This window comes from Branchiostoma floridae, chromosome 3, assembly GCF_000003815.2.
Source record: "Branchiostoma floridae strain S238N-H82 chromosome 3, Bfl_VNyyK, whole genome shotgun sequence".
NCBI lineage: Eukaryota > Metazoa > Chordata > Leptocardii > Amphioxiformes > Branchiostomatidae > Branchiostoma > Branchiostoma floridae.
Genome location: NC_049981.1, coordinates 27812759 through 27835449, shown reverse-complemented (window position 1 = coordinate 27835449; position 22691 = coordinate 27812759). Strand labels below are relative to the sequence as shown.

The window sequence follows — 22691 nt, the reverse complement described above, 5'->3', positions numbered from 1 at the left end:
TTAATTTATGAGGTATTTAGCTATTGTTGATTAATTGCGATTACCAAAACACTGCCCTGTTTTTTGTTGCCCTGTCGTTGTGGCTTTCATTTTCAAATATATATAAACACCAAGAAGACTTACCACCTTTCTTCTACTTTGTGAAAGTAGATCATGTTTAGGTTTCATTGTAGTTCTGACCTTGGTTTCTAAGATATTTATCTTGGAGAATTTTGACTTGCAAGGTAATTGTTGGTGGGGTGGTTTGCAGACATGGAATGGTATTCAGGGGCATTCACAATTACATGGACTTCGCATGTTTTTCTTCGGACATAATCTCTTTTCAGTCAGCACAATTACACACAACCTGATATTACATATCTGCAGTTGGTTTTTGTATTTTGCACTTCACACTTGCATTCTGTCTGTTAGGACCAATTCAGATAGTCATATGTTTTGGAAATTGTTATGTTAACTCATTGTGTCAGTACACTTTAGTGTCCAAGTTTTCGATTTTAAGTGGTATGGGTAGTTTTATCACAATCTAATCCATAGACTTACTAAAGCAAGGGAGACTTTTGTGTTGGAGCCTATCTTGGCAGATTCTGACATGATCTCCTCATCTCTGAAGTATCTGTTCCACCTCATTGATAAAGAATGTTGAAATCATGATCACATTGGAGTCTCAGTTCGTGTGAGCCAAAAAGAAACCACCTCCCAGGTTGCAAGTCCTTGAGGGAAGAGTACTGGTAGTGTCCTGGCAACAAGCTCTTTTGGAAAGCCTCCTTCTTGGAATGATACCGTGGTGTGAATGGTGTTCATAGATTCACCCTCACCTCACCTAGTCCCATCCTCATCAGGAGGGTCGGGGACTATGGTTGTATCATAGATTCATACACTTTAAAAACCTGGGATGAACTCTACATGTTACCTGAAGCCTTTTGTAACCATAATCTTCACTCAGTTTCTTCCATTAACTGTAGCTGATAGCATTAACAGTTATTTAACAGTCACCCTACTGCATTATTTGAAAGGATATTGCTTACTGACACCTTGGCCTGTTCATACTAAGCCTTGTAAATCAGAATCAGGTAAGTTGCATACCACAGACATGATCCGATTGTTCCCGAGTAGTAAAAATTGCATCCAACTGCAAACCAGTTTGAGCTTCATTCAGCGAGACTGCGTGGTGGATCCTGTCAATGTCATAGAATGAATGCTGTCATTTAACTCTTGGAATTATGGTTGAGTACCTTTTAGTATCTTTGTACGGAATGGCATCCATTTTTTTGCAAAGCCTTTCTTACTGAGCATCCACCCCGTTGTGCATGTTATTGTTTTTGTGCGTTCCTTGAGCTTTCCAGACAAAACTCGCCAATTTGGTAGCATGTCTGTCGCAGGATCCGAGGAATATTCTAGCAAAGCTGTTTTAGTGTGGAAAATAGGTTAATTTTCATATGACCACATGACTCATGACCGGGTCAGTATGCAAAGTAAGCTGGGTTCAAGCCACATTTCTGTTCACATTGGAGTTGCAGTTCGTGAGAGCCACATGGAAACCACCTCCTAGAGGTAGTTCACGATTTGGCCAGCTTCAATGTAGCTTCAAGCATTCAGATGAAGCCACATTAATCCAGCTTCGGTGGTTTCGATTTGGAATAAGATTTGGTTTAATATGAATAGGTATTCCAACGCTACCGCGAAAACCCTCTGACGTAGCGCGATCCGTAAATTTCCTACCATATTCCCACACTCGCGGTACAAAAACTATCCGGTTCTAGAGGCAAAGTTACCCATCAAAATAAAGCATATAAGTTTCTCTTTCTTGTGATGTGTTTATTTTGCTTGTGAATTGTTTAAAACGCCAGAAATTCGCCGGTGAAAACGGCGCGCCGTAAGCGGGGCGGCCGCGGCTCCGAAGCGTGGCTCCACACTTCCGCCTGCAGCCGCCGGGGAAGCCCCACTTTACTGCGCTTGCGCTTCGCCGTCTTAGACCGCAGCAGAATGAAAGTTGCACCATTTAAAAGAGCAGATTTCAAGCTTTAAAATGATGCCTGGAACATGACGAAAAATTAATTTTTCGGGGGATAAAAGTCAATTTAAAAGAATTCGTCGATCTTTATTGGTAAAAATCACCGAACAAATTTTATTTTTTCTTCTTGTTCCGGGTGCCAAAATGACGACAAAAACCAGGGCTACGTTTTGATGTAATCGGCATGTTAATAGCATACACACCGGTGAAGCGCCGAGCTGTTTTCCCCGAAGATCGCCCCGATTTGGCCGGCCGGCGGCGCCGCGCGTTCCTGACGCGCCAAATTTTGGGCCACGCGCCCTTCAGAAACGGAGGATATGTGACTGAAACGGCACAAATAGAACCTTTTTCGACGCTATGGATGAAGAATTTCAAGGTAAAATACTTGATAGAACTTGTAGTGTTTGGGGGAGGGGGGCATGTTGAAGAAAATGTGCTTTTGAACAATTTTTTCTCAAGTCAATCCCAGTAATATAATTTCTGTGCAATGTTTCTTTATCCATGTTTTAGTCATTAAACTTATGTAAAATGTTTCTTATTAATTATTTCTTCTTGATTATTCTTAGTTTATTGCTTTCTTTAGTATATTGTTTATATGGATCATTGCATGGCCTGTTGTATACTGGTATTTTTTTCACTTGTTGAACTAATTAGACACCGTGGCCCCCGTCAGCCGGGGAACCTATGCCCAATTTTTTTTTTTTAAATATCAATTGTATTTTCAATGCTATCGTTATTGTTCTTGTGAATCATTTCTTGCCTCGTTCCAAGTCTAAAATACCATTGTGTATTTTTTTTCACTTGTTGAACTTGAGGCACCGTGGCCCCCGGTTAGGGGTCAGCCGGGGAACCTATGCCCAAATTTTTCAAAACACTAATGGGATTTTCATTGTCATTGTGAAAAATTTTTGCAACCAGATGGTGTATTCTTTGTCAGATTGTGCCAAAGGATTCTTGGTGTAGCAAAAATCATAGATCTGTACTTACCTGCAATATTATACTCTTGTCTCTACTATCAGCCTGGTTCCTACCGACCGGGCGAGGTTGTCGCAGTTGGTACTGAGGTTCAGTCGCAGAAGATGGCTCAGAAACAGTGACACTTACCTCCTTCCATCTTGTTGCAGGTATTTATCTACTTAATCAATGATAATAAGTTACTCTATTCCTTACTCCAACTTGTCTTTCTTTCTTTATTGAATTCTTTATTTCATGAATATTGGATCATTCTGATTCTTTCGTCACAAGAAAGAAAGAAGTCATAAGAAAGATGATGATGTAGATGAGCATCAGACGTGGTACTGGAGTAGGTCGTCATCCCCTCAGATGGAAGAACATTATCGCCATGGTAGACATGTTAATCATAAAACTCAAATAATTTTGTTTTTCAGGTGGAATGTAGATTGTACCAAGTACCAGATGTAGCTGATATAAGACCGGAGAATGGAGCAGAGATATTGAATGGTAGAGGTCAAACATAATGTTGACAAGTTGTGCAGCCAGTTCCATTAGCATTAAGTTTGTTAATAAGAATACTGTTGCTACCACAGAAAATGATAAGTAAGCCTGTTGTTTTTGTAAAAAGTTGTTTACATTGCATTATAAGGAGAAGTACATGTACCTGCAAGTACATCAAAGAAATCTGTATCGATTGTATGTATCCTGAAGACAGCCTTTGACCTTGAAAAATGTTGAACTTATCCTAATAAATTTAGTGTTTAAACAATGTCTACCTATTGATATTTTATTTCTTATTAGTACAAACATCTGTCTTCTATATTTTATCATACAAGTGTAAAGTTGCACTGTTGATACAATGTAACATCATGACTCAACATGAAAATAATGCGACATATTCACACACTTACCTTTCACCTTGACCAAGTTGACCTTGTTATAAGGCAATTAATATTGCTGATATTCTATGGATGTGACATTGTTGGTAATATAAGATACCATAATGTTGTGTACATTGCAAAAGTACATGAAGCATGATATTTAATCTTCTGCAATGCGACTCAACTGGTGCAAAAACACCATTAATCGTAACCCAAAATGTGAACTTTTAAACCCAAATTTACTTATGTTTTAAAGAATTACAGGTAAGATGACAATTATTGGGTGAAAGGACACCAGTGGGTGCTGTTATGTGTAAAATATTGAAAGACAGGGTTGTTCCTGTCAAGAGATACAAGTGTGTGAACTTTGGAGGATTTTTCCTTCTCCAGGGGTCAAAGGTCACGGTGCCACCTGTGTAATTTGTTGTGAAATGCATACTTCGACCCTGTGTAAAAACATAATAAAATGACATGAATGTTCAGAACTCTGTGGAGTGATTCTATGTAGTACATATTACAGGGAAATAAGATAAAACAAGCATTGCAGCCTTTACTTACCTTTTCATCACCCCTCAAAAAAGGTGTTTTGTTCATTTTCATCATTTATCGCGCAGCCGGCCATATCTGAGGGTACGTTTTGGCAACTTTGTGAAGCCATATCTCAGCAACCCTTCAAGATATTTGCTTCATTTAAAAAGCATTTTACTCCTCTTTGTTAGCTCTTTCAGAAACAGTAAAAACAGTCATTGTATTGTGTTTTTAAAATTTTGGTTGGAATACCTAATATGAACGGGGCCCTTGATTCTTCCAAGGCAGTATCTGTGCTATGTACCATGGTTTTGTCCTTGATGGGAAGGTATTTCTATGGTGGCATGTTTTCTACAGCCTTGGAATCAAGTTGGATTTCTTTTGGCAACCTTCCCAGTAGAAAGATCCTCTTCCCAGTCATCATAAAGAGATCTTCACAACTCCCTTTTGTATCTTTCCATAGGATTTGGCAAATTCCTAGTCCTTTTCCTAAGTTACTTGTTGATTGGATTGAGGTAACATTTAGTAGTTTTACTCTTGACGGCAATAATGAACTAAGCCCATCGTGGATGGAAGAAAGTGCAAAAGCATTTCCCTCTGGGTCATCATTCTGATGTACTAGCAGTTATAAGTAATAGTGTAGTTCCATGAAAAAATATTTTTATTCATTTCCATGAAATATTTTGAAAACTTTTTATGGCAGTACATTACTGTGACTTCTTTAGACCTGAGGGGCTGTGTTGAATTGTATTCTACTTGCTGTACAAATGTATCTTTAGTGTCCTTTAAACAATCTTAAAAAAGAATGCAAATCAGATAACTTCTGATGTTCAAAGAGACCAACATAACAAATGTCACCTGTTTTATACTCAGCAGTCACAGAGACCTAAGGACAGTGTTGATGTGATAAAACCTTGACATGTTAATAATGTTGAAATGTTGTCATGGTAACCAAACTGGCTGGACAGACGTCTCTTGCTTAAGTACTATTCTGTTGAAGAATTCCCAAGGTGAAAGATTATGCATTTTGTTTTAATATTCAGTATAGCAAACAGATCCAAGGAAATTGGTTTTCCTTTTATTCTTCCAGCCAAGTGTTTGTTTATATTTTTGATGCATTTTAATTCATGCACTGTGTCAGACCTATCAGTCATTACCTATCTACTTCTACCCTATGGGGTGTTATTGGGCGCGAGACACAAAAAGCTGATAAAGCAAAACACTGCCGCACAAAACAAACATTGCTACCTAGCAAGAAGTGTCTATTGTTATGGAAAACAAAGCCACGGTTTATATCGTAGTACGCTGGAGTTATGGGTGATAATTGTTTTGTTTGTAGTAGTTAAACAGTGCTCCATGTCTGCAAGTACGATTACACTGGATTAGTGTTTGCTTAAGGTATAGAGGTAGGAAAGGTTAGGGAAATAGTGTAGTTAAGACACACACAACAAAAGCATAGCAACTACATGTCTGACATAGACTGACCTTTGAATGCACTTAACACAGCACATATATATGATTATGAAAGATCAAATTGAAGAATCAGAATTTCTTGATTAAGTGGTAGCAAGTAATTTTGTTGTTAATCTAGCTATGCTCCAGTAAATAGGAGTAATGTTGCAAGTGTATTTTGAAAGAGTTGTACAAATTATATGTGTCTTTCTCCCATAACATCAACGTAATTCTAACCCTCCCATTATCAAGTGCTTTATGACCAAAATGTATTCCTCTTACCCCCAGAAAACCGACCCCTTTAGTCTATGGTCAGTGCAATTTATATTTAAAAAACAGGTGTTTATAGTACCTTTGTTTACTGAATTGGAGGTAAACAATAAAGTATCGTCAAGTGTTACATACTAGTATCATGAGCAAATTTACACAGTGTGAAGTGACTTAGCAACAAGGTGTGAAATGACTAACCTCATTACTGTCTTTGTATGAAGCTTGTAGTATGGTGTTTTGGGTAACGATCTTTTGATGATATGGACTCCAATAATGGCCGTTGTTATTTAGTAAATTAGTAGTTCATCACCATTGAGGTGAATGTGACTAAGGCGCGATCTACACACAGTTTTTCCCGATATCGGCGAGCCTACTACCTCTCGCCGACAGCTTTTTTTCAGCGTCTAGATGCAACTACTATATCGCCATTACTATATCGGGAAAATTTCTCCCGAATGGTCCGGACCATTCGTAAGCCATCTAACGATACCTTACCGATACCTTAGCAGGGGTCCCCGACATGTTCCGCGCGCGTGTAGACTCCGCGAATTCGCGAAGCTCATTAGCATATAACTACAGTTAACGCGGGCTCATTAGCATATAACGCGGGAACAGCGCGGGAGAGCAAGATGGCGGAGGGAAAAGCTGGGCGCTCCCGTTGCACATGGAGCCATGCAGAAACCGCCTTTCTTATAAGTGTATGGTCGTCGTCGGAGATCCCAAAAGGACGCGGGATTCCTTGGTACACCCCGGTGTACAGGCTCTCCACCCTCCGCCACAATCAGGGCAGCGAGAAAGAACGCTGCGTTCACTCTAGCCGGTCGCTGTCGTCTCTCCCTGTATCTCAATCGCCTCCTGCGCCCTACCCTTGCATGGTGTCTCATGTTTAAGATCACGCGCATGAGATACAGAAAGAACATTACCTGATTGATAACGAGTGGAAAAGCTACCGGCATTCCCGCCATTTTGAAATCCGCGGGATGTGTCACCAGAGGTCAAAAGGGGTCACGAATGTTCCGCGCCGCGGGTGTTCCGCGCTACGAGCGGATATCCCACGCTACCATTTGCAAAATGTGTTTAGATGCCCCCCGATATCGGCCCCGCCGATATCGGCGGATGCGGCTATATCGGGAAAAAATGTATCTAGATCGGGCCTAAGAATTGGAAGAACATTATGTTACTAGTATTACTAGATTGTACAAATGTATACATTGCTAAGGCAAAGAAACTAGTATGATTTGGGGATAGTACTAGTAGCATCTAGTTACTGCAGTGTTCATTAGCAGAGCTCGAAGTTCATTTTTGGGATTAGGTGGACCCAGCTTAAAAAAATTGAGTGCACCAAAAAAAGTTCGGGTGCACCACTTCGATTTAAGTAATAACCTAATAATAAAACTGAATTACAAGCTATCAAATTCTTCAAGTACCATTACAGACATTTTTATTTTCTTTCTAACACTTAAATGTGAAGAATATGATGTATACTAGTATACTTTGATATCTTCACATACATAAACGTAAGAAAATATTTGGGTGCACCCTACATGCACCCACAGAAAATAATTGGGTGCACAGTTCCAATTTTGGGTGCGCCTGGGTGCACATGCACCCACTATTTCGAGCCCTGATTAGTCTTTTACTTTTATAGTTATAATGCTTTGGAGTAAATCCCTAATACTCATGACAAGATAGAATAGAACTTTACTTATTACTCATCGGCAAACTCACAAGAGATTCAAACCTGAGAAGAGCCTGTCATGGCTGAGTCACAGCTGTTGCTGGAATACCATGGCTTCATTTTCTCAACTTCAGGGATCATTTCACAGAGATGGTTCTGGTTTGGTATTCTATTTCTTTCCTCTCAATAGAGCGCCAAGGCCATTCCTTTAACTGAATTACCAAATCTGTAGTCTGCATGTGTGGAGTGGAATTGAAGTCAGCTCCCACCAGAGGGAAGAGTTTTGCTGTGAGTATAGGAGTAAACTAGGATCGTATGCACCGTACATGAAAATCACAATCGTTGTGACTGCTGTTAGGCAGTGCTATAGGATTGACTCAACTTACCAGAAAAATCAATCTTCAAGGTTTCCACATCCTACTTTGAGCCCTGTAAGACTTTGTCATGCAAGCTTTGAAATAAGACGCTGTCATTATTGATTTTCTGATGTGGTAGCCTTAATGTTACCTGCCACTGTGACAATAAAGTTCTGAATGTACACTGTTTATTTGAAAGAAGAGTGATGATATCTACCCCAAAGCTCAGTAGAGTTTATTACATTTTTGAAGGGAATTCTTTGAAATTTCTGCTTTATGCTTGCATTTAATGATGAAAGATTGTTTGTCTTCCCAATAAGCTGTCATAAAATGTGATGAACAGCACATGAGATTTGAAGATATTTATTGACATAGAAGCACTAAAAGGACATGTTATGATAATACTGTTAAGATAGATATTTGGGCATACCATTCCCTTTACACTGTATAACACCCAGGCTGTGATTCTTGTTTTACCCAAGACGTTTCCCCATAAAATATCACTAGCCAATTTATTTAATGGACAGTTTGTCAGTAACAAAATAAAATTTATTGATTATGTATCCACTTGCAGGGCTCGAAATTCATTTTTGGGATTAGGCGCACTGGTGCACCCAGCCTAGAAATTTGGGAGCACCAAAATGATTTTGGGTGCACCACATAAAATAAAGTAGAATATCATGATAACCTAAAGTGTAAACTTTGGAGTATTGAAAATTTTGATTAACCCAAATTCCAACTTCAAATTCTTATACAAGTACTATGACAGACATTGTTTTTAAAACACATCATAGATGTCAAGAATATAGCGTTTATTAGTATACTGACATCTTTACATACATAAGCCTATGAAAATATCTGGGTGCACCCTGTGCACCAATGGAAAAAATATTAGGTGCACATGGGTACACAAAACCCCATTATTTCGAGCCCTGACTTGATATTAGCTGCAAGCCAAGTACGAGCAAGTGTTAGATTCTTAGCAATACTAGTATTGGCAGTAAGACAGACTACATGTATCTTTGATTAAGAGTCAGCCTCTTTAACAAATTGTGAAGTTTTATAGCCTTGATTTGATAAAGTGTGCGAAAGAGCATGATAGCATATCAGAAATGTACTTTGAGTAATGTTTTAAAATCTAAATCAATATACAAATTAGTCCTTTGTGAGGGTAGTGATATTCATGTTTCATCCCATCAAAGATATGACATTTACAAATGTACTAGCTGCGAGTTGAGTTGAACTTTGTTCATTTTCCTTGTTGACCCTTAGCTGCGAGTCTGTATGTTATACAATAAATACACATACAATAGTTATATACTTGAAGTAATAGAAGTCAGTTTACTTCAGTTGGGAATGATGAAAGTTTGCAGACCATTACACCAATACTTGTCCCAGGGACCAGGTAACATGACAAATGATGTGTCCCTAGTAAAGGTCACTGACTTGAGAAGAATTCTCCTGTGTTAATTTGACCTGATTAAGAAGGTAACCCAAATACTGATAGATGTAGAAACTGCCTGGTCCCTGGTGCTGGTCTGTGTAATTCATGAAATGGTGTATTTTTTCTAACACATTTTGAGCTGTAGTTTTATGTGTCACATCATTTGATAATCTCATCTTGCCAACCTCAGTGAGCTTCAAATGGTGTTGTACATGGTGCAGATGAAACGTTTTCATCTGATGTAATTTGATTTTGAATACTATTTTAAATATCCGCCAGGAGTCTTCACAATTTGTATTCTCCTCCCCACCCCCTAATGAAGCCATCAATCACCAACAAGCTGCCAGGTTCTGTTAAATGCATGCAGCAGCAAGGTGTGCTATTTATTTTTACAACATAGTTGGGCGGGCAGGGAGAGGATTATCTATAGCTTGGCGCATTTCAGTGGACCTTTAGCACTTCCCTTTGGCAAAATATGTGTATTAGCTAGCTGAGTATTCATTTAAGCCCCTTTGCAGTTTGTTGTCCCACCAGGGTAGATTGCGTACCTGGCAATAGCATAGCAAACAGGTGATTACACTGGTGGCCCTGGTCTCATCAGTCATGGGAAATTGGACATTTATGAATAGTCTGAAGTAAAGATGTAGAGGCCCAGCACAAGGCTGTTGCTTTGCAAGTGTAGAGGGACCGATGGAGATGTGGAATTGTGGTGGGATTATCTGGCAAGTAATCCGCAGATATAGGTGGAAAAGTTGTTTGATTTGGTGTAGAAAAACAAGTGTGGTATTGACGTGCATTGGAATAGATTCATACAGTTCGCCTTGGATTATTCTCTCAAAGTTCCTGTGTTTTGTGTTTTTACACCTTCAATGACCACAACTGCAGGTAGCATATGAGCATTGTACATCATGAATTCTACCTGCTGATGTGTAGTTGTAAAATAATGACATCATGATTTTAGGCAAATTGCTCAGATTGAGTCCACTGTGGCCTGGCAGGGCTGCATTCTAGCTTTGATGCCAGACTGTTTCCAGGTCCTGCACAAGCAAACTCCTCAGCTTGGAAATTCCAAGTTGTATGGAAACAGTCTGGCATCCAGGCTAGCTTTAGTCAGAATCTGTCCTCTAGGGGCCTACTGTATTTGTTAAAAGGGCATACAGTGAAAGTATGATGAGGGTTCATTGCCCCTGTGTAGCAAAATCCTGGTGATTCCTAAGTAGAGTTTGGCAGGTCAATGCCCACATGAGGTCCCATGGGAAACAGGTACTGCACACCTTATATGATGTAGAGTCTCTCCATATCAAGGGTAAACCCTGTACTGGAAATATCATGGTACTGAAACCAGGCTAGCCAACAGGGCTATGTGCCTGGGGCTGCTATAATTGTTTTCTTCTGTGAAAGCTGTGATGGAAATGTTTTAACTCAGTGCAGTATTGTATAGATAAATTGTATAAGATTAACATTACCAAAGATAGGCATCTAAATGTCAATGGTTATATAGCTAGTTCTGAAAAATGCTTTATCTAAGTTCTGAAAAATGCTTTATCTAAGCTCGGAAGATCATACCCTGTGTTGTTCTTTACTGGGGAAATAGAACATGATTGTAAAGTAACACCTACTTTTATGACTTTTTGTGGTTCAAGGTCAATGTATGATAATGAGTGACCAGAAATTAGAGGTGAGCAAATTGCTTTTGTGTTGAAAAAATTTCCAAACTTCAACATGAAACCTACTTTAAGCATGTTATCAGCTGTGGAGAGTGTATCGCTGATTGAATCATGACCTTGCCTAGTATCAGTAGCTGTGTAATTACAGACTGAGTGGCTCTCCCAGGAACCTTATGTCAAACTGGAGTTGAGTGCAGTGTAGTCTTTCCTCAAGTTGGCTGTGGGTCTCCTTACATTAGTTACAGGGAGACGGCAGGTTAATGAGGGTCAAATTTCTTCATCCTTCACATGTGCCATGGGAGATGTTAAAATGGCAATTCTAAATTTGTCCTCCAGACTCAGTCTGGAGTTTATGTAGGACCAAATCAGGGCCAAAAGAATGGGATGTCCAGCTGTTAAGTTGATTTCCAGTTAGTATTATTTCTGTATGGAGACATTGTGTATGTTTTTTTTTTTCGCTGTTTGGAATCCTCTCAAAATACTAAAGCCCTTACTAAGTAGGTTCTGCAAATCCCGAGAAAGTTAAATACTGTACAGTAGAAGCTGCTTAATTGCACGCCCTATTTGCCAGTGAATTTCGTGCAATTATCCGGCTGGTGCAATAATGCGAAGGTATCTAGCTTGACCGCACCGGTTTGGGATTTGGGCATTCCGTGCAATTAACAGAAGTGTGCGTTTATCCGTTGTGCAATTAACTGGCTTCTACTGTATTTGTAAAGTAGGTGAGTACATATGTGATACACTTGATAGATAAAAATTCAAACAAAATATTGCAGTGAAGAACCTGTTTGTCAAAATCCTGTCACCCCTAAAAATGGTATTTGACCTATAAATAGTATAATGAAGATATCACTGTGAAGGGTGTCTGGTCCTTCTGTACCTATTAATTGTTTATAAGCTTCTGTTCTCTTACTGATAAATGTTGAAAAATTTACTGGTAAATATTGAAAAATTTATTACGTGAATCTTGTGAAAGAGCATTCTGTGATGAACAATAAGTGACGGTTCCGGTTAGTTAGTCTCAGTCACCTTGATAAAATCTAAGAATGATGGATTCTCCATCTTGGGTTGTGACATCTGCCGACTTTTCCCTTATCAAGGTTGTCCATATGTCCAGGGGTTAAGACAGGAATTTCCATAGGACAGGCAGTGCATCCACAGTGGTGGCATTAGCAATAAATGGTTGTGTATGGCTTCAAAACACTACTTCCTTTACTTGCACCTGCAATATGACAACATGCTGTACTAAATTTTTTTCTTTCCTTATTAAGATCCTACTTAATTCTACCAGCACTATGATAATCAGTATACATTTGGTACATAACTACCAAAGGGTAAGGGTAAAGTGCATCACTCCAGAACAATGCTATCAGCTATCATTGATCTGTCCTTTCCACAATATCACATACCATGTAGACAAAGTCTACAGCAGCTCTGCTCCTGTCATCCGTGACTCACTCACATATGCTGCTTACATGATCTGATACAAGTGTCACCTTGTAGAGTTATTTGAACCTTGGCCAACAGCATGGAAAGTTCACCCTGTGTTTCTGATAGCGGGAAGGAGCTACAATATGTAGCATTTCCTAATTTGATATGGCATCAATCATCGCGTGACAGTGATGGTCCGTATGATTTCCAAACAACTAATCAGTAGAATCGTTGGAATGATGGTGATTGGTCTGGCGAACATGCCACAGGCAACATGGTTGGAGAAGTAAGGTTTAGTCCAATTTCATGCCAGTTTCAGACAACAGATTGAATCTCTTAGAACTGAAAGCTGGGTGACATGGAAACAACCCCTGGAGGGATTTTGACAGCGATAGTGGCGTTAGACTCTCATTGGCCATTACCAACAGTTATATTATGGGTTCGCTGTTGAACTTGTCTAAAGCAATTACCCTGTGCTGTATGAAAGCTTTATCTGTGGCCATGAGGTCCATTTGGAACATCTAAACAGTAAGAATATATTATACAGTTTGGAAGCAGAAATTGTGTCTTCAGCTGTTTCAGCATGTGAGAGAGGCTTGTGTCCTGGCAAGCTACAATCATGATGGGCTGGATATGCAAGCACCTGGCAGTTGAAAGCTTAAGAAGAAGAATTGGTTTAACTTGTGAAAAGGCAGAAATAACAAATCATCCCAAAGTCCGTTGTTGAAAATGCAAACCTTTCTATTCTGAATTGCCTGGCCTGTACCTCTGGAGGCAGAATTTATCAGCCTTGAATAATGATTACCATAGTGGCGTGTTGCACAGCACAGGAATTTCTGCAAGCCAACCAAAAAAGACAGGTCATTCTTCAACTTAGGGTGTTCAGGCAATTCTTAGTATTTTCCTGAAGTAAAGAAATCAGAGACTTGAGTGGTGGATCCCATCATATCTTATATATTTGTTGGAAAGACGTCAGTTTTTGTTATGTTACATAAAACATATCATCCTTCCATCCATCCCGGCACATCCTGTTTGTGTTATATTTAATAATAACAATATCTGTTTCGTGAGAGGCTAATAATACATGTAACAGTAAAATAGGAGGCATTTCTATCTTTTGAGATTCAGCTATGCCTTCAATATTCTTCCATACCGAGGGAGGAATTACAAATTGCTGTGTCAACTGTCAACTTAAAGGTTGTAGAATTCATGTACATGTAGAAGCCCCTTAAGAATCATTTGACAGTGAAGGATTTGCATGCTGAAGGATGCAAATTGGCTTCACTTTTGAAATTGTCAACATTTCCTCAATCTAGAACTAGTGGTTGGACAGACAAGCAAATTAGTAAGCAGTACTCATTCAATCAAACAAACTTTGATTAGTGCATTTTTTCAGCATCTCTTCCAAATGTCCGACTGATCTTGGCATGTAGCAAATCTGTTTGTTAGTGACGAAAACATCCCTCCCTAAATGTGAAAACGAGACAAAATTTCTTGCCCGAGGTTTATAATGATAGTTTGAAACGAACTGGAAAAGCAGGTTAATGGCGCTGGCAGACATTTATCTATCTAAATTGTTTCTGTTTCATGTCAGGCAGTGAACTGTGCTACACCTTTTCAAGAGGAGTTAGCAGGATTCCACTCAACTGATTCCTATCTGTTGTCCGTATTTGAAAGCTGCTGCAACTTTTGATGTGACAGCTTTGAAGCTGAAAAATCTCTTAATTGATTGGTATATTTTGTTGTGCACATGTTGTTTCATGGTTGGAGTCAAAGATATTTGAATGTTTCAATAATGATGTAAAAAACAGGAGGAAATATTGAGCTTTTGATGGCAGTCGGTAGCTAAATTACCTAGTCTTGCACCTAAAATTGTTTCTTTTAGTTGATATTAAAGTGTCATAGAAGCTATTCTTATCTAATGAGGTTATTTTAAGTTTAATAATGAAAAGATGTGATGATTCAAGGTTGCATTTGTCATTGGATTACCACTATTAACTTACTGTTGAATTTGATGCTCTTGTTTATATTATTTTGCCATTCGTGCACACCATGTCCCGTTGTCATGTTATATTCTAAGCCCCCATTTTTGCCTCTCTCCAGGTGTCCCCTTCCCTCCGAGCCATCGGCTGACCATAAAGGAGGTGTTTGACCAGAATGGGAAGCCTCGGATGGACGTGCTGAAGCAGCACTTCCTCCTGGAAGGCAGGGTGGACGATGCCGTGGCCCTGAAAATAATCAACGACGGAGCAGAGCTCCTAAGGAAGGAGAAAACCATGATAGACATCGAGGCTCCCGTAACAGGTAGGTGGTCGTCAGGCCACAGTGTTGGCCATTTAGCTAGGCTAGTGTGCGGGAGATCTAGGGATTTGATTTCTGGCCAGACATTGTATCCTTCAGAAATTGCACTTTGCCATATTTCCCTTGCTCCACCCACTATTTTGAAGATTTAGGTACATTACTTATTTTTTTTGCGCGTCTTGTTTTGTTTCCATTTGCAGTGGATTTAATCAATAAAAGTTACCTACTGTGACCAAGTCTTTAGGACTTTGATTATATTTCACTCAAAGAAAACATAGTTCTGAAAATGGATCAGGGCAGAAAATGTCACATTTTGTCTGGCCATGTGTATGTGACCTCAGCGGCTTACCTACATTGGTACCAGACGAGGAAGAAAAACACTAGCTATATAAGATATTGAAGAAAGCAGACAGGTGAGATTGGTAATATCAATTCCAACCACAGATTAACTGTGTTCACAGCATTCAAAATATCTTGAAGAGTTTGATACTGTGATACTGTAGCCTCCCGGGAGGTAAAAAAAAAAGCCTGCCATGTAACACTTGGCTACTACATCTGAATCCACAGCAGATCAAACTACAGTTATAACCCCAAGGTGTTTCTGATAGCAGGCTAAATATAGCTTGTAATATCTATAGCTTTAGGTAGCTGGAGGTAGATAGGCCCTTGTCAGCTCGGCGATGTGGAGTTGCATACAAATGTCTACATGGCAGAGAATTTGGCCCCTAGCCTAGGTAAGGTCTAGGTAGTATTGAAATTTGCCAAGGGTTTTAGATTACTGCTAAAAGTGCAGTGTGTAAAGTATACTTGCATATTAAAACTGTCATTTACTTGCAGACTTAAAAGTTCTTCAGTTTCTGGGCAAAGGTTTGAATGTGACAGCTTATCAGGGTGCAGTGATCAAACTCGTATCATCTTTGTCAATGGTGTTAGAGAAGCAAATTCATGTTGTATGAATGTAACTTGTTTGGTATACAACATAGCAAATAAAATCATACTGCTGTTCTTAATCATTATCAAATTCAAATTGGAACTGCAGTCAATCAGTAATCGGAAGAGAAAAGGACAAATGTAAAGTATGGGGAGGAATTACGGTGTTTATGAATAAAATTGCAATTTTGTGGCTTGCAATACACTTGTCTCATAGAAAGTAATTATGATGAAAAATCCAACACATTCCTCTGTGGCAGTGACATTTCATTTATGATGTAGGTTTTTAGGTAGTTAAAGCAAAGCAAAGCGGAGAGAAAGCATGCTTGCTCTAGCTACATTTGTATATCAGTTAACACAGCTGTCAGAAGTGCCACCTAGTATCCCAAGGTTGTACTGCAGGTCCTAAAGCATGTTGAACCACATAGAGCATTTGGCGTCATTTGTAGTGGCAATGCAACAAATAATATTTCACAAACAACTTGTAATGGTAAAAGATGATGTGTAGCCAATGAGTTGCTAGTAGTAGATCCGTATAATGTGGAAAATGTCAAAAGCTATATGGTAGGTTTGGTGTTTCCATTTGACCATTGTTGACAGGTTCAGACTGTGGTCAGTAATGGATGCTTGTGATGTTCCTGCAGTATGTGGTGACATCCATGGACAGTTCTATGATCTGATGAAGCTGTTTGAAGTGGGGGGCAATCCTGCCAACACCAAATACCTATTCTTGGGAGACTATGTGGACAGGGGGTATTTCAGCATAGAGGTAGGTAGTCTTTTCTGGACTTCTGTGTTCATTAATAATTTCTGCATTGTAGCATGGTTGTGAATGAGTTCAGCTTAAAAGAATTTAAAAGAGGCTGGAAATGGATGTTATTTGCAAATACATACAATATTTTGGAAGTAAAAAATGCATACAGCTCCACAGTATTGAAGTAAAGTATGCACGTTTCTGGTACTCTGGGAAATTGTACGAGTACTGATGCTGTCTAAAGTGCATTGTACTAGAGCATACTTAACTTTATATACCTTGGAGTAGCTTGCACTTTGAACTTCCAAAAATAGTGTCAATTGGAGAATAGCAGCAGTTGTCAGCCTCAAATGCTCCTTTGAAAGTATCCACTGTGAATTTTTGTGTTTTAGATGAGGTTTGTGTGTTGTGGAATAGATATTAATTGGAACAAAGAAGTCAGTACTTTATAATTCAGCCTACAATTTTACATCATCTACTTTCAGTGTGTTCTTTATCTGTGGGCTCTGAAGATGCTCTACCCCACAACACTATATCTGTTGAGAGGCAACCACGAGTGCAGGCATCTTACAGAGTACTTCACCTTCAAACAAGAGTGTAAGTGTTAATACATTCACCCCAACATAACAGCTTGTTCTCTTCAGTTGCAACATTTTTTCGAACTCTCTTTTGTATGACAAAGGAAGGCAATGAAAAGTTGAGGCTGGAGCAAATACCTTACATTCGGGTACATATAACTTTTCTTGTTTTGACTTTGGAATTGTTGAAACTCGGCTCAAGTTCTGTTGGAAAGCACAGTAAAGAAAGCTGGAAATGTTACCAGTAGTAGGCAGACTTGTCATAGATAAATGATGACATGTTATGGTAGATTTATTTTGATATACATGTATTCTGAAAAGTGGAATATTCATGTGGAGAAAGAAGAGGACAGTTGGTATATGTAATACCGTAGAATGATGGGCTTGATTATTAACCTTCCTTGGTGTTGTCCATGCAGGTAAAATAAAGTACAAAGAGGAGGTGTACGATGCTTGTATGGATGCATTTGACTGTCTGCCTCTGGCCGCCCTGATGAACCAACAGTTCCTGTGTGTGCACGGAGGCCTGTCCCCGGAAATCCACTCACTGGATGACGTTAGAAAGGTTTGAATGTGTTTTGGTCTTTGAAACTGAGAATTGAATGTTACTGTTGGAGTAAGGACTCACTTTAAAAGTTGTAATATTAACACAGTGAGTTTTTTTTTTAGTTTTTCATATTTATCCCCAGTAACTGTATAGCAGTATGAAATTAGAGTAACCATCCAAATAAAATCCTTTTTGATTTGTTTTCCAGTTGGACAGATTCAAGGAGCCCCCAGCATTTGGCCCCATGTGTGACCTGCTGTGGTCAGATCCATTAGAAGACTTTGGTAATGAAAAGAATGCAGAACACTTCAGTCATAACAGTGTTAGAGGATGCTCCTACTTCTATAGGTAAGGCATCAAAGTTTGAGTTCTCTTAAAGAAAAGGAAACATAGTTCACAGCATGATGTTTGGACTGAGAGCACAAAGTCACAGCAGTTGGAACTAGGGGTGTTCCCGGTGCGGTGTACCGGTACAAAACCGTTTTTTCTTATTGGAGCGGTCCGGAAAAACCGGACCTGAAAAAATGTTGGAACTATTGGAAAATGAACATATCATATGATCAGGAATTGACACGTTTTGTGGCTTACTGGTCGAAGAAAATAACAAGAGCGAAGTACAGTCTATAGCAGGGCTCGAAATTCATTTTTGGGATTAGGTGCACTGGTTCTCCCAGTTAAAAAAATTGGGGGCACCAAAAAATTTTTGGGGGCACCACTTCAATTTAAGTAATGACCTAATAATAAAACTTAGTTGCAAGCTATCAAATTCTTAAACAAGTACCATGACAGACATTTTTATTATATTTCTAACACTTAGACGTCAAGAAAATGATGTATACTTAGTATACTTTGATATCTTTACATACATACTAGTAAACGTAAGAAAATATTTGGGTGCACCCCGTGCACCCACAGAAAATAATTGGGTGCACAGCTCCAATTTTGGGTGCACCTGGGTGCACATGCACCCAGTATTTCGAGCCCTGCTATAGTCATTTCTATTGTCAATCGTACAGAGGCAGTTAGCCTTGTAGGATTCTAAAACGCCACTGTGAGTCATACTAGTACTCCACAAAACATATCTCTTTGTAGCGAAATGGACTATTGTTTTGAGTATCTCATTCAAAAGTTCTCGCATACTGAATCAGGTTCAGGTCCAGGTTCAGGTCCGGACCTGAATTTTCTGTACCGTACCCTCCCCTAGTTGGAACTACATGTAGCTAACTGATGGTCAAAACTTGTCTTAAGAGTGTTCTTTGTCCTGATTTTAACTCCTAGACTAGTAGTCTTACCCAGACCATTATTCCTATACTGGCAATGGGGTGGTATTGTTGAGCACAAAGAAGATAAGTAACATAAATCTTAGTAGGCAAGAGGAATCATGATTTTACAATATGACAGCCATTAATTTTTATCATCAATCTCTTTTTATCTGTCATTAATAGTTGTAACATGATGTTGCAGTTTATATAAGAAGATGTGCAAAGTGACTTGAATACTTTTATGACTTCATCTGTATAAGATTTGAGCCTTAACATCGTGATTGTACTATTCTTCAGCTATGCGGCAACTTGTGAGTTCTTGCAACAGAACAACCTGTTGTCAATAATTCGAGCACATGAAGCGCAAGATGCAGGGTAAGTCTTTTGTTTGGACATTACACTCTTCTGTGATGTTTGATATTGTAAATGGCCTATTCCATATTGTGCTGAGTTTCCCTGCAACAGTCATGTGATTGAATCTTGTTACTAATGACAGACAGTTGAAATTATCACAATAGACAAGGTGGTCTGTATCTGTATGTATATAGCCGGTATAATCGCCCTTTAGCGTAACACACCAGCTTATGGCCAACTAAAATGGTCATGTTTAATTTCAAAATATAAGAATTGAGGAATATCATGCGTGTAGGCAAGTATTATAAAAGTTGGCTGAATGTTTTGACAACATGTAATATTTTCTTTAACATATGCATATCACATGACAAAATAAAACAATTTGGTGTGTGATTGAAGGGACTTAATTATGCTAAAATACATTATATTTTCCTGTCACATTGTGGGTATTGAAACATTTCATTGGTTGAAAGTTGTTAAGTACTCTTCCACAAGATAAAGATGCTATGTCTTTTGTGACTTTTCCCTGCAGGTATCGAATGTACAGAAAGAGCCAGGCTACTGGTTTTCCTTCACTTATTACGATTTTCTCTGCACCCAACTACCTAGATGTTTACAACAACAAAGGTGGGTGGTTTTAAAGTACAGTCAAACCTGTATTAGGGGCCACCTCTACAGAGGGGCCACCTGACCATAGTGGCCACTTTTTGTCGGTCCCTTGGGTATTTTATCTACAGGTTACCACCTCTATACAGAGGCCACCTGTCTATAGTGGCCAAATTTGTCCGGTCCCTTGAGTGGCCGCTATAGACAGGTTTGACTGTATAAAATCAAAACCGTATGTTGCAGGGCGAGTAACGTACTGCTAACTTCTAACTCAATAAAATATAAAAACATTGAAAAGGTTTAATATCGGAAAGAAAAGCCACACCTTGAAAAAACTGCAGTGTCACTTAAATCATGTACTTTATTTTCTCTCCCACAGCTGCTGTATTGAAGTATGAAAACAATGTAATGAATATCCGGCAGTTCAACTGCTCGCCTCATCCCTATTGGCTACCCAACTTCATGGATGTCTTCACCTGGTCCCTGCCCTTCGTAGGGGAGAAGGGTAAGTGAAGTTCCAGTAGTTTTTTTACAAGTGTCAGGGAGGGTAGCTTACCGCCAAATTCTCTTTCTAAACTTCTACTCTAAAAACTTATGCAGTGAAATTGGTAGGAAATAACAGTATATTCTTTCTTAATTTTTGTAAAGTGATTAACATTGGTTCATGCATGTTTGTCTCAAACTTGTTAGAATTTAACATGCAATTCAGGTCTCATTCCGGACTTTTGCTCTCTCATTGAAAACAACGTATTATTATGCAACTTTAATGGGCGAAAATCCAATAAAGAAACTGTTCTGCTGGAGATGTTTTCATTTCTATTACAAGAGCACTTATCCAGTAATCAATCAAAAAAATACCCTCAAAATCTGACCGATGGATCGATTTTTATAATATCTATAACTGCACAGAAAAACTATCCAGAAAGTGGGGCTTTCCTTCAGTGACCCGCTTACCGCATTACTCAGGACAAACAAACGTACACGTCCGAGAATCGCCCGAATGCCGAAACTTTTCCAACTGATCCTGTCAGAAATACACAACCTTTCATCTCAAATCCTTCGATATGACATGGGGGCGATAAAAGGCAATTTATCACCTACATAAACACACGATTTGGGGCCCCATTTATATTTTGGAAGGATCTACGTTTGAGTGTCCACCGGCGGAGTAATACCGGAACGAGACCTTAATTCCGTCGATTATTAAGATGTCTTGGCAAACAAAAGAATACTTGTCCCCCAATAATCTCTGAAAATATTTCCGTCTCAAGTCAAACCGTTACCTAGCAACGCCTCAAGAAACGTCGCCCACATCTTGCCGCATATAAGAAGCGCCCCCTACCCAACTCTAGTAAAAGTACAATTTTTTGAAAAGAACTTTAATTGCTATTTTGACGTGTCGGAGCAGCAATTAAAAGTGCTTGCTTTACACTATGGGTTAGAATGATATGCTCTGTCCATCTGGTTTTCATCTAAACCGGAAGAGAATGCAAGAAATGGTTTTTTTTCGATACTAAACCACGTGTGTATGCTGCTGGAAGAAAGGGGGAGTAACTGTAATTAAGGGCATTTAGATAAAAATCGAATCGGAATTAGCCCCCAAAACCAAAGACATTCACATATCACGAAGAGCTGTAAAGCCAAGCCTCTACAATAGCCAAAGTAGCTACCCGCGTTTAGAAAAGAAAGAGAAATGCTGCTGATAGTCCAGGTAGCGCGCTGTAGAAGTCAGTCTAAAGAAGGGATGGGCAATGTCTTACTGAGATAGCGCGGTGTTCAACTTATAAATTCGCGATCAGGTTGGCCCAAAAGTAGCTTTTCCACCTTGGCGAGTAGAAGAACGGTAAATGAAATCACATTGACACCAAATTGTAGCACTCACAAAGGAAGGTGAGCTTAAGGGACGGGACCTATCACAGAACAAAATAAGAACTTTTACAAGGAGAGTTTAGAATACTGCCCAGGTATCAATTTTTCATCACACCTGGCTAGAAATTCGCTTAAATATTACTATTTTGCGATCCGGATGTCCGAGTGTAGAAATTCGCGTCATGTAGACTTCGTTTGGGGTTTTATCCTTTCTTTTTCATAAAGGGGGGGGGGGGGTGCAGAGTAGCGGGGATTCGTGTCCGGTGGCCATGCTTAGTCTAAGTGTGGGTGTGTTTGCGCGGGGTGGGGGTGGGGGGGTAAAGAGAAGCAACAACACAGGTTTCGGTCAGAAAAATCGAAGTACGGGATACATATCGTTTAGTTGTATAGTCAGTTTAACCTACTTTCAAGCATACGATTTTGGGAGAAGCGGAATAGCAGAATACAACAAGAGTTAATATCGTGCCTGACACAGCATAGCGCGTCGTTTTGTCTTGTATTGGACGCTGTCCCTGACACTAGAACACAGACAGTACTCATTTTTTGTTTGTTTTGCTGTTCTGTGGGTCATTGAAAGAGACACAACTTCGGCCTGACATCTAATATCTGTATTTGACGCTTACACAAGTGGTCCGCGAAAATAGGTTTTACAATATAAGGGGTATTTCTATAGATTCTGTGCGTATGTGCTTGTCGGGAAATGCTTTATAGACGCCGTACACGATCCAGATAGCTTCCCAATATGTCTCCATCTTACTAATGCACTTTTTCTTGCATTTTCGTACTCTAGATGATTGCAATCCTTCTAATACAGGTAA

At 39.3% G+C, this 22691-nt stretch overlaps 1 protein-coding gene and 1 long non-coding RNA gene across 2 annotated transcripts in view; both read left to right on the top strand.

Moving 5' to 3' along the window:
* Window positions 1-22691, top strand: part of LOC118412558 (serine/threonine-protein phosphatase 2B catalytic subunit alpha isoform-like) — a gene marked incomplete in the record, with an annotated part of 40093 nt that overhangs the window by 4920 nt on the left and 12482 nt on the right. Inside the window, 8 exon segments of the mRNA XM_035815485.1 lie at window positions 14776-14976; window positions 16548-16672; window positions 17143-17254; window positions 17655-17800; window positions 17991-18130; window positions 19342-19419; window positions 19931-20025; window positions 20384-20509. Coding sequence (XP_035671378.1) covers window positions 14776-14976; window positions 16548-16672; window positions 17143-17254; window positions 17655-17800; window positions 17991-18130; window positions 19342-19419; window positions 19931-20025; window positions 20384-20509 — 1023 coding nt within the window.
* On the top strand, window positions 1659-3538 carry LOC118412560. The gene is made up of 3 exons (XR_004830786.1): window positions 1659-2387; window positions 3031-3135; window positions 3400-3538. It is a non-coding gene; the product is annotated as an uncharacterized LOC118412560 (long non-coding RNA).